Raw genomic sequence first — 19,603 nt, 5'->3', positions numbered from 1 at the left:
TCCTTTATTTATGCTATAAGACGTTGCTTAGTACCAAATTTCAAGATTCTGAGTTCACGGGAAGCACCCTGTAGGTTTTGATTCCCTTGCAAGTGTCGAAAATTTGCGGCATAAACGGCTGTATCTTTTGATTGCGTTGGCTTAGAAGTTTGATTTTTTCACAGCTTCAAGGGACAGTAGACCTGAGTAATTGATATAAATTTCAGCTTCATACCTCCACGCGTTCCTGAGAAAAAGGGTCTTGACAGACGGACGGACGGACAACAAAGTGATCCTATAAGGGTTCCGTTTTTTCCTTTTGAGGTACGGAACCCTAAAAATAAGTCGGGTTTTCCTTCCTGACGCTATAACTCCAGAACGCACGAACCGATTTCCACGGTTTTGCATTCGTTGGAAAGGTCTCGGGCTCCGTGAGGTTTATAGCAAAGAAAAGGTGTCTCTGGTGGCGAAATGGAGTTCGCCCAGTTTGCTAGTATTGTAATAAAGAAACAAATTTGAATTAGGTATACACATAAACAGAACTGAAAGAGGAGTTGGAATATATTTTTTTCAGGCTCATACAAATTGATTAGTACCTCGTAGGTAGGTAAGTCCATTGATAGGTGCGAAAATAATGGACTTATTAGACACCACCTGTGCCTGCGGTTTTACCCGCAGTGTTCCACTCCTGTTGGTCTTAGCGTGATCATAAGCCTTCCTCGATGAATGGGCTATCTAACGCGGAAATCGGACCAATAGTTCCTGAGATTAACGCGTTCAAACAAACAAACAAAACAAACTCTTCAGCTTTATAATATAAGTACATATAGATGGAAAATATAAATAAAACAAAAATAAGCTATAATAGTTATCGTTCATGAAACCTGTAGTATTATATTGAGTGTATTCAATAAATGGAGAGCGGTTTATGAGCCTCACTCTGTCGCGTCTAGTCTTAGCCGGCTCAACCTAGATTTCGACGCACTTCACTAATTACTTCATTATACATATTTAGATTGCGTTTAAATATATCATGAAAAATCTAGTATTTGAAATGGTAATTGTTTCTAAATTTTACCGGTTTATTATAATTTTTATATTTAGAAAAATAGGTACCTACCTACTGTTTTCTGAACTTATTATAGGTACTTCTTATAAATAAATACTTAGTAGGTACATATTGAAAGCCGTTCCATTGTGAAAAACCTCTTCGGTTTCCACAAAAAAAAGCCTATTGGATTTTTGTGATTCACTAATTTAATTACCTAAGTACATAAGACTTCATCGTGTGCCTTCAACCTTATTTCAATGAATATTGGAATGCTAGGAGTTTTGTACAATTGGCCCGCTTTGATATTTTGAGAGCTTCGCTGAATATTGTTCGCTTTTTCATCTAGATCCGAAAGTAGATAAGTTCCAAGTGGAATATAACTTTCAATAATGGTATAAATATTATTGGATTTTATTTGATTTCAGCGTTCACTTTTGCTTGAACGCGATTGATATTGAACGAATTGTCTAATATTTGAGAAATCTCATTATTTATATTTAAATTGTTTATGTATATACCTATATACCTATATCGTATTTGCATTCACCACCGTTAAGTTTAGTAGGTAAATGTAGGTTCATTAAATATTTGAATATGTAGAAATTTGTTTTAATTTAACCGGTCACAATTATACGTAATTGAACTTAATTTAAACATCATGTTCCGTCAACAATAAACCAAGACTAAATTTAAATATTTATTTTCTAACCATATCTATACTAATATTATAAAGCTGAAGAATTTGTTTGTTTGTTTGTTTGAACGCGCTAATCTCGAGAACTGCTGGTCCGATTTGAAAAATTCTTTCGGTGTTGGATAGCCCATTTATCGAGGAAGGTTATAGGCTATATATCATCAGCCACGGGGGTGAAACCGCGCGGAGCAGCTAGTAAGAACATAATGGGATTAGCTAGGATAAAAAGATAAAAATAAAACAAAACGTGTTTACAAAATGATTGTTATTTTTTATTAATTCCCGTAACTTTTTTTTAAAACACAACAAGTTGCACTGTGATAGGTAATTAAATTAAACTGCAAACTCTGTTACGGTTAATTAAGTTGTAGGGTTTCGATGTGACATAGATTATTGGGGACGCAGACGTGGTAAAGGACAAAAGCTATGCTTTGTAAACTTTTTTTTTTGAAGTGAAACTTCTTTATCGGGGTTGGACAAAAATTTAGTGTGACATTTTTGCGTTACGCCGTACGCGTGACATTTTTGCGTTACGCCATACTCGTGACATTTTTAAGGTCATAAAGAAGTTTCACTTCTTACGTGAGTACTCGAGTACACGCATGCATTTTTTGATAACAGTATATTCTCAGCCAGAGGAAGAAAACTGTAGTCTTCCTTAAAGCTGAAATCTTGGTGGTAGGCGTTTATACCATTAACAATGGATGTTGTTTTGTGTATCCAAAATAACATACAGCGTAAAGATATAAGCAGTAATTTATAACGTAAAAAGTTAATGTGCTATTCATGTCCGAATTGTAATATAATAAATAATAATACAAACGGTAAGATTTATCCTTTAGGGAGGCGTGAACCAGATACAAATAATTCACGTTTTATATTCTGCAAAAAAGTAAACTGTTTATAAGAAAAATGTTCATTGTCCATGTAATGATTATCAGTTTTGTTGAAATCTCTGTAATTGTTTGTATGTATATATATTATTATTTATACAATCATAACGCATAATATCATACCAAATAAGATTGGAAATTATTCATTCAACGTTAAACTACAAAACGGCACATCATTAAAACAATAAACAAACAACAATTTGCGAACAATCAAACCGAAATGGAAACGTATTAGGGTGCAAATTGTGCTAATTAATATTCCAAGTGTTATAATACGTGTGCAGTAAACATCTAACCAAATGTTTTTTTTTTTTTTTTTTTCGAGGGTAGGTGCTAAAGAGATAACACGTGTTTTGTTTTGCTCCTCATAATTTATTTTAAAAAATCAATATTTCAATAGTAAAAATCTACAGTACATATGAGCTAAATTAGAAAGTTGCCTACCAGTGTTCCTACAGTGTGTCCTGCTATTTTATAATCACTATATCACTTCACTACACGGTCAACATAATGGAATCTATAAAGCAGTCCATGGATGACATGACTGCTATTTTCAATAAAAGAATGGCTGATTTTCAACTGGAACTTCAAAATAATCACAATCCACCCGCCAGTAGCAGCCCCACATCCAAACTTGCGGCTGAGTTTGAGTCTTTCAGAACCTTTGTTATTTCATCGTTACAATGTCTTCAGTCACAAATTGATATGCTGTCTAGACTTCTGGATCAACAAGAGATGCGGTCTAGAAGAAAGATACTGCTATTTCATGGTGTGATAGAATCCGAAAAAGAGGACTTATATGCCACTGTCTCTAATATAACATCGCAGAAGCTTAACATTTCCAATATTGATAAAAATTCTATGGTTCGCTGCAATAGATTGGGACAAGTTAGTGGTGACAAACCTAGACCAATTGTAGTCAAGTTTTGTGACGTTCGAGTGCGAGATAGTGTTTGGTCTGCAAAGACTCGTCTGAAGAAATCGGGCATAACTCTTTCTGAGTTTCTGACTAAAGGTCGCCATGATGCCTTTATGGCAGCTAGGGAACGCTTTGGTGTTCAACATTGCTGGACCCGGGATGGCTTTATATATATAAAACCTAAAGACGGCTCCAAGCATCGCATCACTTGTCTATCTGATCTGGAGGCCATCCCGCCTTGTCCTGTGGCACCAGTCAGCACTGTTGGACAGGCTTCCAAAGGTCTTGAAGCTCATAGAGATGCAAAGACGGCTCCTGGCGCTAGGACGAAGAGACTTCTTAAAGCGAAATAAAGTTGGTATATAAGTTATAACTAATAATTTTGTTGTAAATACTTGTTGTTAACGCTGCTGTATGTTACTAATACTATATTATTTTGTAGTTCTCATTCACATCTGTTTGTCTTTAATGTCAAATGTCTTTCTTCATATCACTATAGTTATAATTTTAATTATCTATTACAGGTGCTTTAAAACTTTTCTTCTACCTTTAGTTAAATTATAATTATACTTTGTTTACTTGTTACCCACTTCTAACTTTAGCTAGCGTCACTTTAATCTGACATGATTGACATAAGACATTTGACAAATGACAGTCTCAAATAATGCGGCGTAGAAATTTCTTACCAACTGAATACGAGTCTTTTTGACTTTTGACATTTGTATGTTTTATTTAGAAAGTCTGCTATTATTAAGTTCATTATTACGACTGGTTTAATTTATAATTGTTTTTTATTTTATTTATCATTGTTATACGCTGGTTGGTGCAACCTTCGGAAAATTTTGTTGTATCTCATAGGTAAATTTTTATGCCTATTTTTATTTTATTATTATATATTTAGTATCAAATCCATTGTTTAGTATATATAATATAATTTATTTTAATAACATTTATTTATTTTCGTTCTATTTATTTACTGTATTTTAATTATATTTATAATATTATATTAATACATACACATAAGCATATTAAAATGTCTGTAAACAACAGTTTGAGTAGTCTTGCCACTTTTGATTCTTTCAGCTCTTCTGAGTCCAGCACTGATTGCAGTTACCACAGTACTTCTCCCTTTTCTCTTAATACAGCACTATCCTCTACTTTTTCTAATTCCAAAAAACATTTTAACGTTGTACACATAAATGCACAGAGCATCCCGGCACATTATCCAGATCTCCTTGCATCCTTTGATTGTCCCGAGCTCCATGCTATTCTCATTTCCGAATCCTGGTTGAAACCTTGCCTACCCTCAATCTCCTACTCCCTTCCCGGATTCCAACTCATTAGAAATGATCGCCTTGGTAGGGGTGGTGGTGGGGTTGCTATTTACCTGCGTTCGCATCTTCCGTTCACTTTAATAAGCGCCTCTTCCCAACCCCCACCACACGATGAGGCTGAGCATCTTCTTCTCGAGATCTCCCTTTCCCATTCCAAAATCCTGCTCGGTGTTTTTTATAGCCATGACCTTACTGTTAATTTCTTCCCTTCCTTTGACCTTCTCATTGAAAAATTTGCTCCCTCTTATGACCATGTCATATTTATGGGCGATTTTAATACCTGTCTTTTAAAAAATGATCATCGTTCTAAAAAACTACTCTCCATTATAAACTCCTATAATTTCCACCTTCTGCCATTAAATCCAACTCACCACTCTCCTAACTCACTTCCTTCCCTTCTTGACCTCATCATAGTTTCCTCTCCTAACCACGTTCTGAAGTCTGGGCAATTTCCTGCGGACGGATTCTCTTGCCACGACTTATTATTCCTTTCCTATAACATCCGCCCTCCTAAGCCCAAACGTAAAGTCATTATGCAGCGTAACTTTGTGGGTTTGAACAGAGAATTGCTTTGTAACGATGCGGAACAAACAGATTGGTCATCCGTAGTTAACGCATCGTCGGTAGATGAAAAAGTTGATCTGTTCAACTCGCTAATTGTTCAACTTTACGATAAGCATGCACCGCTACGTCCAGTAAAACTGAAGCACCTTCCCGCACCTTGGTTAACTAATGACATAAAATCTGCATTAAATAAGAAAAATCGTGCTAAGGCAAAACTGAAGACCGACAACTCCGATATTAATAGAGAACGGTTCAAGGTGATTCGGAACCGCTGTAATACTATGTGTAGGGATGCACAACAGCGCTACATCCACAAAACGATTGAAAACGGTGAGCCCGCTAAGGTTTGGAAATTTTTGAGATCTTTAGGGATCGGCAAATCGTCTCAAACTAGTAGCATTAATACAAATATTGATTTATTAAATAACTTCTTCTCTAATGCTGCAGTTAGTATGGATCCAAATACTAAATCTCATACACTACGCCTCCTTTCATCAAAATCGGCCCCGAACCTGCCACCGTTTAATTTTAGTCAATTCACCGTTGATAATGTTGAGAGGAGCATTATGTCCATTTCTTCGAAAGCCGTTGGTAGTGACAGTATTGGTCGTGATATGATCCTCCCTATCCTCAAAGTTGTAGCTCCTATCTTAACTCACATCCTTAACGAATCCATATCCTCTTGCTCATTTCCCAAAGCTTGGAAAGAAGCTTTCATTATTCCACTTCCAAAAAAAGCTAATCCTTCATCCTTCCATGAGTACCGTCCTATATCAATACTGCCTTTCCTCTCTAAAATCCTGGAACGACTTGTTCAACAACAGTTGTGTTCATTTTTAAATAAACAGAACTTATTCAATCCCTTCCAATCCGGATTCCGTCCAGGCCATAGCACGACCACTGCACTCGTTAAAGTCACCGACGATATTCGCCAAGCAATGGACAACAAGCAGCTCACAATTCTCACGTTATTAGATTTTAGTAACGCATTTAACTCAGTCGATCATGATATTATGCTGGGTCTGCTTGCTTCTCTTAATATTTCATCGGCAGCCATTGAATGGTTCCGTAGCTTTTTTCAGGGGCGCCGGCAACGTATTAAAGTTGATGACGTTCTATCGTCATGGTGTGACTTAAGTGTCGGTGTCCCTCAAGGTAGCGTGTTGTCACCAATCCTTTTCTCAATATTTATTGACTCAATTTCCTATAATTTAACTTCTCCCTACCATATGTATGCAGATGATTTGCAAATTTACTCGCATACAGCCATTTCCGAAATTTCAGAAGCTATACAACGTACAAATGCTGATTTAGATACTATAGCTACCTGGTCACACAATTACGGTCTGACTGTTAACCCGGCTAAGACTCAAGCCATCATAATTGGTAGCCGCAAAATGACAGCCAAGCTAGATTGGAACAGCTTACCAAAGCTAATTCTTGGTGGATCACATATTCCTTTTAGTGAGTCTGTTAAAAATCTTGGGCTCCATCTTGATATGAACTTGTCTTGGAATGTGCAAATAGAGACGCTACGGAAAAAAATGTATGGCGCTGTAGGTTCCATTCGTCGATTGCGCAATTTTCTGCCCATTCCTACAAGAGTATCGCTTGCTGAGACTTTACTCCTTCCTATCCTAGATTATGCTGACATTTCCTATCCTGACCTTTCCGAACAGCAACTTGACTCCCTTGAGCGACTCCAAAACGTATGCATACGTTACATATTTGGACTACGCAAATATGATCATGTGTCCGAATTCCGAGCCAAGCTCAAGTGGCCTCCTATCCGCATCCGCCGGAATGCTCATATCCTGCATTTGTTGTACAAAGTTTTATTTGATCCTAAAACCCCATGTTACCTTAAAGAAAATTTTAAATTCCTCGGTGAAAATAGCCTTACCCTTCGTTCCTCTAATCTACTTACCTTAAGCATCCCTACCCACAGATCCAATTTCTTCCATTCTTCCTTCACTGTGTCTGCAATCAACCTTTGGAACTCTATTCCAGAATCGATAAGACGTGCTCAGTCATTAACTGCATTCAAAAATGCATTAAAGCAATATTTATCTCAATTGTAATCTTATATATTATAACTACCTATTTTAATTAATTCAATTTATTCCTTGCCCATAATTTTTATAGTTTCACATGTATGTATGTATGTATATATTTGTATGTATATATTTATATATTATAATATATTAATATTATGATGTATTTATTTATAGATTTATTATTTATGTATATTTATTATTTAGGTTATAATTATATTTTATATTTATTAATTATAATTCTATTTTAGTTCAAATCAAAATTTTAAGTTTGTAATGCACCACCACCATAAATGTAATCCTTTTAAATTTTCGGGTTGTCTGGCAGAAATCGCTTATAGCGATAAGACCGCCCTCTGTACATGTTGTTAGTTGTATGGTTCTTAGTTTATAATCCTGTATTGAGTGTGCAATAAAGTATTTTTCATTCATTCATTCATTCATTCATTCATTCATTCATTCATTCATCTAACCAAATGTTGTTTTTGTTGCAGGTACCATGACAGTCTACAGCCAGCACTGTGAGTCGAATGACCGTAAAGTGACGCTCTTTGACGAATGTTTCTATCACTAATTTTGTTAGCGAATAATAGCAAAGAAATATAAACAAGCCAATGTTTATCACAGTTAAAATAGTCAGGAAAGAAGTGCAAAACAAATTCGACTAATTTAAAATAAATTGTTTTCCGTATTCATCTAAATAAAACGCGACAATCATTAAGAAACTATGCAAAAAAAATCGCAGAGCATTGTCAAGAATTGTACAAACGTATTCATAGAGCTTTTATTTGTTCAGCAATCCGGATCTATTTTTGGCACCTGTTCGTAATTTTTTACTGCATTCAGGTGGTATCGTGATTCGTCAATAAGCGTCACTTTAGTTAACAATATTTTGACACAATTACGCTTCTAGCTCACGTAACAATTAAGGATTTTTCCAGGCATAGGCAGTTGTTTCAGTTCAAATGAAACGTACTTATTAGGTAGGAATTTACTAATACATAGTGTAGTTATGTGTATTGAGGTTGGATATTTATTAACTAGGTGTAATTATTTTCTCATTGCCATGGTGTTAGAGAATTCTATTGAATTTCCCGCCAAGGAGCAGCAGACAACCCACAGGGACTGAAGTTCTACATGATGCGATGGCAAGGCTCACCATTCTAATAATACAACAATAACACACGTTTATAATTTTATGAACGAATTAATTTATTTAATACATAACCAATTATTGATTTTCTTTGTTCATCAACTACTTCTTTTGTTGTTTTTTTCTTCTAATACTAAAGTACTAATACATAATAAATATTTCGTTTATATATACATTTTGCGCTCGTCTCGCCATCTAACGGTGGCGAGCGTAAACAAAAGGCAGACACAGTGATTCACTGAAGCTGTCATAGATGGCGTTGGTTGTTACAGACAAAACATATTTTCATGGCATTTATAAATTATGAAACACTAAAAGTTAAAACACTGTGTAAACACTGCAATAAAATATGTAACTAACCATAATAATATTAAATATATCTTGAATTTTATTCAAGAAACTTACAGATCAGGTATAATTAAAAAAAAAAAAAAAACAAGAAGGCTTATATCTTGAATTTTATTCAAGAAACTTACAGATCAGGTATAATTAAAAAAAAAAAAAAAAAACAAGAATCCATTTGTTGAATACTATTGCTATTTGAAACAATAAAATAATTAAAAAAAAAGCATACAAGATTGTTTCAAGTTTCTTTAAATAAAATGCAAAGTGGCTATAACTATAGAAGACTTTTAGCAGTGTCCTCATCGGCCCGGATAGCTCAGTCGGTAGAGCATTGGACTTTTAATCCAAGGGTCCAGGGTTCAAGTCCCTGTTCGGGCGTTTCTTTTGTTTTTATTTTTCTTTTATTGAAATAATTTTGAAATCACATAAATGTTTAATCCCTGGACTCTTGAGCTTGTTTAAAGAATTTTTTTTTTCTATCATATGACATTCATACTGTATTTTTTTTTTCAATTATTATACGGAGGATAAATCTTAAATCAATTCAACATTATGAAATTCAAATACAACAGATATGAATATTTTTTATTCATCCCAATTTTAGAATTTGACCGAACCAAGTGATATTATGACAAAAAAACACTAAGGTATCATAAAAGGCGAAACATTTTAAATTTGAATTGTAAAATCTTCTTTTAAATTGATTGTATGTATATCTTGTTTTATAATAGTTTACATCTTACATTGTCCTGTTTTAAGCTTACTAATTGTTTTCTATCTGTATTCTATAAATTGTTCCAGTAACAATTTTTGTGAACAACGCCACCTAGTGTCGATAACAAACATCGCCAACACGACTTAATTCGTTCCTAACTATACATCTTAATAGTTCTCGTACCCTCCAGATGGCGCTGTACTCAATTGAGAATTTGTTTATTATGTTGCATTATTATTCCGGTGTATCGATAGATGGCGTTAGTTTTTCGATTCGCATTCATTATTCTATTTTTCCAAAAATAATACGGGTCATTTTCAAAATATTTGTACGTCACGAAATTGTCAGTAAACTGTTTCGTTAGGAAATGTCAGGAAGTTGTAAAAGTAAGGCTGTATTCAGAATAAGGTAATATTACATATAAAAAAGTAAGAAGTCACTAGTTAAAAAAAATATATATTTTTAGTTACAAAATAATCAACAAAACATTAATTTTTATAATTCTCTGTTTGCTTTTCCTTTTCTTTTCTTCTATCATTAGCTTCTTTCCATTTTTGTCTTCGAGCTTCTTTTTCACTGTCATTAAGATCTGATATTTTTCTTTGTCTTTGTTTCACTTTCTCGAGGTGTGTTTTCCTTTTCTTTTCATATATTTCAGGGTTTTGCTTTTTTAGTTTTTCAATGTATTTTTTTGCCGTTCGGCACCGGTTAGCGGCATTCTGAAACTAAAAAAAGCTGTTGGATATATGTATTTTAAATAAAAATAAAAACAAAAGTAAGCATCACTCGTGTGGGTGGAAAAGCGATCAACACTAAATGCAATAAGGCAAGCGTTATCCCATCAGAAACCACTTGTAAAATTGGAGGCCAAGACTCACTGATCCGCTTTCACTATAAAAAAGTTATCAGATCCCGGGAAAAGTCAAGTCCCTAAGCCCGACTTTACTAACCCTACATCATGGTTTAAAAAAGTATGGCCTGTAGTTACAAAAAAATAATCTTGAGAGATTTATATTATTCTCCTTTATTTTTATTCGTTACATTAATTTAACACACATTTTAATATCTTATTTTCATACTTTACACATGAGACCACAGCTTTACCGTCTACAATTTACTGACGTCAGTAAATGTCAAGAAATTGTTCGTCAGTAACATGTAAAAAATAACCTAAGAAATACTTTTACACAAAACATAATCACATTTACCATTAGATTGAAAGTGTAATCTATTACTCTAGTCATAATTTAAGTATATTACAATTGCGGTAGGTGAATTCTTCAAAATGTACTTACTTTTGTTGAGAATACGTCGTCAGGAAATTGTAACTAAATTTTTTGCACAGCACACTACTGGACTTCTTCCATGTCTGGACGACGAACAAAATGGCGGCGCGTTAATGTGACCTTACTTTTCGTGACATGACCAGTGTTGCCAATGATTAGAGTTAGATTCCTCTTCTTTGTGATACAAGAAGTTGGTTAATTATGTCAATAAATCAGTGTCACGAAATTGTAACGATTGATAGGGACATTTTTATAATATGTAATTCTTCGTTTATTTAAGGTAATTTAAATAGTTTAATCTATCAGATATAACACTTGAAACATTGCTTTTTAATTATGATACAAAAAAATAGGGAGTTTCATACAAAAATTCTGATAAAAATATTGGTTTTCATTGTCGTCCACATAGGGGACAATAAAAAAATGTATGGAGCTTTTTTTGTTACTTTATTTTCACATTAAATTTATGTAAGAATTTGAATCGCAATTCATTGCTTTTTATCAGAAATGATATGCAGTATGCTTAAGTTTAGTCTGTAAAACGTTAACAATGATTTATTTCAGTCGTAACCATATTTTTTTCGAAGATTTTTTAGGGGGACAAACATTTTGTAGTAATGTACAATTATTTTGAAAACGACCCATACGCATTTCGTTATAAATATATTTCATAATATGCGTTTCATTTTGATATTATATGTATTCGTGGAAAACATGCATAATATTAGGTAGTTTGCATGTACAGATAGCAAAATAAAAAAGTTGGTCTCACAATTTCGTGTTTTATCCCGGACTTATCGCTAGTGCGTGCGTTTACGCAACGTTTCGATTGCTTCACATTTTTATACTTTATCTGTGTTACAGAATACAAACTAATGTTTGTGCTATTTTATAACAAGTCGGTGTGCTGTGCACTGTGCCACTTTGATGTATCATGTAGATGATTAATTTAGATTAAAGAAAATTGTTATATAAGTAAATAATAATTAAACTATTTAACGCACTTTGGAATTACCTGTGATATAAGCGGTTTCATTTCCTTGTATTTACACATCTGAAATTTCTTGTTAATAATAAATAATAATGCATAAAATGTATTATGAAGTAATTTACTTACTTGAACTTTTCTACGATAATTTATGTTCAAAATATACAGTAAAAAATATAGGGGTTTTGTGTGCATATAAGAGCCCGCATACAATTTCTGTTTAGAAGTATGTGGGAGGTAATTGTTTAGCGATGTGTGGCGTGATGCTTCCAAGAGGTTGAGAGTTGCAAACAAAAATAACTGCTCTTCAAGTGCTTCTCGTTTACCACACAGTGCTGATACCGGGAATATTAATTTATTGAGCGTTGATAATTTATATCTAGGTCTTAAAAATCATAGATAGGTACCAATTAATTTTTTTTTGCGGCTTCGAAATCTATCATCTTAGCCAAACGTTTCATATTATTGAAGATTAGTACGGCTCTTTTGGGATACATACCTAATACATTTCATGTGGTGAAAATATATGCCTATTAGAGAATACATAGAGATGTCCGCATTTATAGTACGCAGATGTTACTAACTTTTCCAAACTCAGCGTATCTTGAAAGCAAGAATCGAAAGCGAAATACGTATAGAAATTGGCCTCACATTCACATAATCTAATTAATTCTTATCTTAATTCTACAAATTGGAGTCACAAAAGTGCCTAAAAGGGAATTATAGCCGCTACAACTGCAACGGTGTACGAGAAATTAATTGTTACCTATTTAGTGTGTAGTTGACCTCGCTTTCATCCCTTTATAAAGAGCGAGATATGCCTCTAAGTGCACGCGTGAATTGTGGACTGTATTATCAGTGATGTATCTACTCAGAGGTTAGGTGAGGCAATGCCCCAGAGCCCTAGGGACAGAATGGGCCCTAGCAAAAAGTCGCGATCGAACTGAACTTCGAATATGTTTCCCATTTTCGGAATAAATATGACAGGTTGCGGACTTAATACTGGAATTTTTAAGCTATTGCATAGCTTCTATCGCGGCCCGCGGGCCTTGAGCGCGGGGACCGAATCCAGAAATTCCGTAACGAAAAAACCTCACGCTCCCCACTCCGACGGGCACGGAGGTGTGGCTTGAAGGCATAGCATGCAATAGCTTTACCGCGGCAGTCCCCGAGTGCCTCACGTATTTTTTGTTTTCGTTGTTCTACGAGAGGCCCTATTTTGTTATTTGCCTGGGCCCTTGGTAACCTACGAACGTCACTGAATATAATAGTATGTGCCCAGTCACTATGCCATTGTAAAACTGTACAAGGGTTTATAGTAAACAGCGGACAATTGTATGGCCGTGTTAGATTAGATCGCTGTTAGATACTTTGAACAATATGTGCCCAGCAATTATGCTTTTGCATATCTTAATCGGTATCACAATTCACAGTAATGCGAGGTACTATGGAACGGTTTTACTGGAATAGTTTTATGTTTAAGTATGGGAACTATTATTATTTACATAAAACACTCAGAATGTCAATTGATGGTTTTTATAGCGCTTTAAAAAGAAATAAATTATGTTTAATTATGAATATAACATACACATCCAATGATCTATTTCGTTTAAATTCATATATTTCGCCTGTTCTCGTATTCTCTATTATTTTATAATACTTATAGTCGACCTAAAAATAGCCAAACAATTTATTATGTAGGTAATCAGGTATCGCCTTAATTAGACGATTTTATAGCGAGTGTTGAAGGATATATGAATCTCATTAAGATAATCACCGTTTAACATTTTTATCACACTATAAAATTTTACTGAACCGCTTTCTAAATATTCTTTTTTGATTTATTTTAGGCTGCACTTTTTACGCTGAAACTAATACGGTAATTAAAAAATGTAAGCGGTCAATAATAATTAATGTTGCATTTTTGTTTATTGTTCGAGGATTTGTGTAAGTAGTTAATTAAACTAGGTATTATTTCAACAAAGATACACAAAAGTTAATGTTGCGTACGACATGATATAATTCAACAAAATTAAAAAGCGTATTCATTTACCATTAATCGTGTAATTTTCAAAGGAATTCCTGTTAATTATTAGTTGCAACGGACCAATACGAATAACGTAACTTTGATATATAATATATATGTGTGACTTATTACGCTAGGTGACCTGTTATATTTATCTTATAAAGTATTATTACAAAGCCTACCCGCTCAGCTGTCAATCTGCGCACGCGCGGCTGGCGACGGTTAGAGACCGTGTACACTGGTGATATCGTTTATAATAATTCATGTAATACAAAATTTAGAAGACGTAATATTTAGTATGAGATCAAATGTATGGATAAATATTGTATTTCAGGGCTTAAATTACATATTTTTCTATTGAAACATTGAGATTACAAAAATTCTTAAAACGAAGGCATGACAAATTTCTTCGCACGTGCATGTAATTAAAAAACTAGTAAATTAAATACATAAACAATGATGAGTTGGTAGATTAAATAAAATATTTGTATTCTCTTGTCAAATTGTAATATTTTAATTGTTAGAGCGAGTTATATTCGTGTTACAAATCTACCTCTCTATTAATCCATTAGACAAATGGAAGTTCCCACACACTTAAACATTAAAATTAATACATAGCTCAAGTGTATATTGGTTCTTATATGCGTTTTGATCCAGTTTGCGAAATATCGTCCACTTAGCATCGCAAACGCCCGGTTGCGTGTCAAATACGAATTGCTGTTATTATTTTGATTGATACCGACCAGTAATATGCAATCATATTGTCCGTGGCTTGTGTAGCATTGTAAGTACCTACATAGGTATAGGTAGCTAACTACATAAGTAGGTACCTACTGTTGTAATGCGCTCGCGAATAGATTTTATCTGCGCGACGGGCGTGATTCAAATCAATCTGTAGAGACAAGTTGTGTTTCGTGAGGCCTTTTTATAAGGAAGCGAGTAGAGTTTAATAGGTCTTTACTTAGTCTTTGCCTGAAATTACGGCATAGACATGAATAGCTATGATGTGTATGCTTGCATCAGATTGGTAAATTTTGGTGTGATTAGATCATACCTTTTTATAAAAATACGTTGTTACATATCGGCCAAGGTGCATAATAGCATTCTTCCTCATATTATCACTATTCTTTAACTCTATCCGTATATTTGCAAAATCTTTGACAATATAGCAAATCTTCTTATATATAAAATTCTCGTGTCACAATGTTAGTCTGCATACTCCTCCGAAACGGGTGGACCGATTCTCATGAAATTTTCTGTGCATATCGGGTAAGTCTGAGAATCGGCCAACATCTATTTTTCATATGTACCACGGGCGAAGCCGGGGCGGACCGCTAGTAAATATATAAATATGACGGAATAATATAAGTAAGTAAAAACAACAAATTTTATTATTGTAGTGCCAATCATGTGTCAATCAAGTTATTTTACGAAGCAAAATAATTTTATCTGGATGACGGATTTGTGTAAACAACATTAATGCAGCGATGTTGAATTGACACGAATAATAAAAACTAAGGAAAATACCGCGTTTTGTTTGAATATATTATACCTACATAGAGTTATCTAACGTTAGATGAATATCAACCTGTTCTTAGAATCTCACGGTCATTTCTATGGAAACGTGTTTTGCATCTTAACAACGCGTCTTCACTTTTCAACCAACCGTTTGGAAAACGAGAGCCATTCAACAATCTGGAGAGGAGTTTGTTGAGATACTCGAATATTGTTTACGTTAGAGACTTTATTTAAAATACAGCAAAATTGATATAATAAAGTCATTCTAAAGCGGTAAAATAATGAAAAAACCTATTGTCAGTATCGAATAAAACCGCTGTTACGGTGTCGCATATATGTATTTTGTTGTTATTACTTTTTATTTTTCTTTTGTGTTTTTGTTTGCCTCCGTTATACAAAATATCCTTACCTAAAAGGAGTTATGTTAAACGAACTGCAGTTTAATATTGCAGTTGTTTATACGTTAGCGTTGTACTGGTAATGGTGAATCGATTTCTATACAATAACCGAGCCGACTTAAATCAATTATTACTGAATCGATTCCGCAAGTCACAACCTTTTCATATAAGGCACCTTATACCTTTATATGCGCGATGACATCAGCGGGCCGCGTTAGCCCTTTGTATTCTGAAAATTATATAAAATGAATGGTTGCAATGAATTAATGGTATCGCCGCTTTAATTGGTCATTGCGAATGTGGAGCAAGAAATGAGTAATGTTATAGTATAGGCTAGAGTATAAGCCGAACAATGGTGTTGCGTAAATGAAAACCCGTCGTCCTTCCTCCGTCTCGAGCGACCTTTTGCATTCAACCACCTCCCAGATACGGAGGTATAACACCACGTGATCGTGCGCAATGCATAATGTGAAATAAATATTATGTACAATAATTATAATTGTCATGAACGAGGAAAAATAAATTATGTCATTGCGCCGATTAGTGAATGTTGATTTGACATAACTAATTGTAAATTGTTATGTTTTGTTATGGCAGATAGGTATTCATTAAACAGTTATAGCGGTTGTTTTTTTTTCTTTTTATTGAATGCAATGTAATGGGGAAGTGAGAATTGAAGTGGAATTCATGGTAACAATTATTTGAAATGATTTTTAATATTTTTTTGATGTCATTCTGACTAGCAATTACAAAATTACAAGAAATGGTTAATCCCTCTGTTCAGGTGTCTATTAATAGTGTAATTATAAATTGATGATTAACCAATAAAAAAACTGGAATAAAAATAATTATTTATATGTATCGGAAACGATTGAACCTAATCACTCTGTTAGTTACATCCTTCGGTACTAATTAACATATTATCTTGTTTATAAGCACGTGTATGAGGTATCGTTCATATAGCCGACAACGTGACTGGGGTTGCCGAACTATGCGTTGATTGGATATACTGTATACATAGTAAAAAATGTAATTTATCCCCTATTTTACTCCCTTCAAGTTGTATTTACGATACATAAAGTACAACGAATGTAATCATTTTTTACCATGATTTATAGTGGTGCCTAGCTAGCTGTTATCCGCCGAAATCAACACTAGGACATTATTTACTTTTAAGTATTCTGAGACTAGGAGTTGATTAAGAAGTAATTTTGACCCTATGTTATGGGCTATTTTCTTTCCGATTTTCATCCAAATCGCTGTTGTGGTTTAGCCTTAAAAGTGTAACAAACACACAGACTTTCGCGTTAATAATATTAGTATTGAAGAACAAACAATATAAAACGAAAATCGAAAATATTTTCAAAACAATGTACCTATAAACTGACGAAAATATTTTCAAAGGAACTTTTTTTTCCTATCTCGATTCGATGGTGTGACCGTACACGTGACCGTTGCTTAATTTATGCCAAACAAACAGATTGCGATCGTTCTTTGAGTTTTTTATTCGCTCAATAAAACCACTATAATATATCTAACGCGATAAGCTTATGATGTTATAAAGATATTCAAAACAAAGCTGGTGAGAAAGGTTTTACGGTATATTGTGATAGAGTGTGCGTGAGAGGATTTCATTTAGTTACCATTACGTAAAATGGGGGCAATCTTATGTAATAATTGTATTATTTATGAGCAATGTAAAGCAAAAGCGGGAATGTTGAATGATATCGTTTCTGGAAGTTTTTGAATATCTATACTGCTCAATATCTATAATATACAGAGTTTTTATAAAACTTCGGCGATATTGGAAAGGATTGTTTTATCCTTGTTAACAATTCGCTAGAGTCAAATAAATTTTGATTTGCCTATCGTAGAGTAACTCTGTTTTTCTAATTGCTCTACATATTTTTACCTAGTCCTCCGTCTTTAAATATTTCGAAAGAATTTGTGATCATTGGTCATGCGATGAATTCCATATTTTTATTTTTTATTTAAAAATTTGTCTATGAACATAAATCTCTAGCAACATTGCCAAACACACTCGACACGGCAAATATTTGTCAATCGCGCGCTAAATCTGTTTATCTCGCGCGGCGAATATTTACGGGCCGCGATAAAGATTCTTGCTCCAATTAATTACGAGACGAAATGATCGCTTACCTGCTCGTTATGCCCTAGATAGCCTGGAGCCTAGGTAGCTCACTTGTTACATCTGACGCTCAATGAATGTGCGATTGTCCGACAAGTTGCGTTTGTGGTACGCGCCATGTGGATGGTCGGAACGGCGTGTTTATATATCATTTTACGTTCCATTAATTTGTACACTAATTGATATGTATACGTGTACGTTTTGATGGAATTTGTCTGTGTAAAGATGGAAATGGTTGGTCTATATCTAGCTTGGTCTAATAGCAATTACCCCGTTAATAAAGTTGTAGTTTGTTTATAATTCTCGTTCCCTGCTGAAATCTTGTTGCTACATTCTCACGGCAACGCAGCGCTACTGCAGCTTTAACATCCGCCTCTGTTTATATAAAGTTGCTAAAATTAGACGTGACCTTTACATTTCAATAATCCTATATGCACCTATTCATTATTCAAGGCGAAGCATATCGCTTATATTTGCATCTGTCAAGATATTGATTAGGTGCATGTTCTCGAACATTCCACGACGCCATCAGAGGTCCTTGCACCGGCCGTATGATAACATATTATAGTATGCAATTTTTTATTATAACCCCGAGTTTTATTTTAAAGCAATGATTTCATCGCTCGTTTCGAACGCTGACGTCATCGTACGATCCAAACAAACTCGCTATAACGATGTTTATTATACTTTCCATACTTATCAAAGGAAATGGTTTGTTTACCATCTTTACCGGTTATAAAATGGTAATATGTGAATCTTTTATATTATTTTTACGACCGTAAAATCTTTATAGAATTAGCATTTAGCACTATATTTAGAAGTGTACTTTCAACTCCTTTGTTTTTGGTACCAATGTGCACATTGGTTTACGCAATCCACTGTTGTATAAAATTAAGATATTTTAGTTGTTCCTCGAACTAGTTTCTCTATTTCCACACCCGCATGCAAGACGGCGGTGCTTCGTGTAATGTTCGATCGAAATGCTAATGAAATGGGGCTTAATTATTATTATCGATCGTAAATGGCAAGGAACCCACGGGATAAGCGAGCTAGTCATAAAACTGGTGCAATGCGGAACGTAAAATAACACGTTTAGCGTATACCCAAGTTAGCGTTCGCTCGAGAAACGGCCGTCGACGTCACGCTATTCTGTTTATCGATTGACTAGTCGCGACCCGTGACGTCGCCTGTGCCAGTGGTTTCCATGGAAACATTGTAAACATATTTGAAATGCTATAAAAATCGAACAACACTGTCCATTATTCAACCTATGATTTTGTCATGTACCTTAGAAAAACGTTTAAATACATAGTGATCAAACTTGTACATTTTAGCATCAAGTTTCTAAGTGAATATTGACTCTGTAGGTATGTGTAATCTACTATTTTGATCCTGAACCATAAACAAACAACATTCGAATATTTTTAATTTAAAAAAGCTCAACATCAGCGCCCACGCAATTGGTAAACAATTTGCCGTATTGAAGCCGAATATACCTGTTTACAGAGACGCGAATTATTAGAGGAGTGCTAATTTC

At 34.3% G+C, this 19,603-nt stretch overlaps 1 protein-coding gene and 1 non-coding gene across 6 annotated transcripts in view; both read left to right on the top strand.

Moving 5' to 3' along the window:
- LOC149487523 (uncharacterized) overlaps window positions 1–19,603 on the top strand; it is a 143,662-nt gene that overhangs the window by 44,188 nt on the left and 79,871 nt on the right. For 3 of the 5 annotated variants that reach the window (XM_089696092.1, XM_089696097.1, XM_089696096.1), the window contains one exon: window positions 7,983–8,009. The exons of the other annotated variants lie outside the window; for them this stretch is intronic. In XM_089696092.1, the coding sequence (XP_089552218.1) occupies window positions 7,983–8,009 (27 nt within the window). The remainder of the gene's footprint in view (window positions 1–7,982; window positions 8,010–19,603) is intronic. 5 annotated transcript variants of the gene reach the window in all.
- On the top strand, window positions 9,292–9,364 carry TRNAK-UUU (transfer RNA lysine (anticodon UUU)). The gene has a single exon. It is a non-coding gene; the product is annotated as a tRNA-Lys (tRNA).

This window comes from Colias philodice, chromosome 6, assembly GCF_061535455.1.
Source record: "Colias philodice isolate Cphi_HAF_F1 chromosome 6, ilColPhil1 Martin Lab GWU primary, whole genome shotgun sequence".
In the NCBI taxonomy this organism is placed as follows: domain Eukaryota; kingdom Metazoa; phylum Arthropoda; class Insecta; order Lepidoptera; family Pieridae; genus Colias; species Colias philodice.
This window is presented reverse-complemented; position numbering and strand designations above follow the sequence as displayed.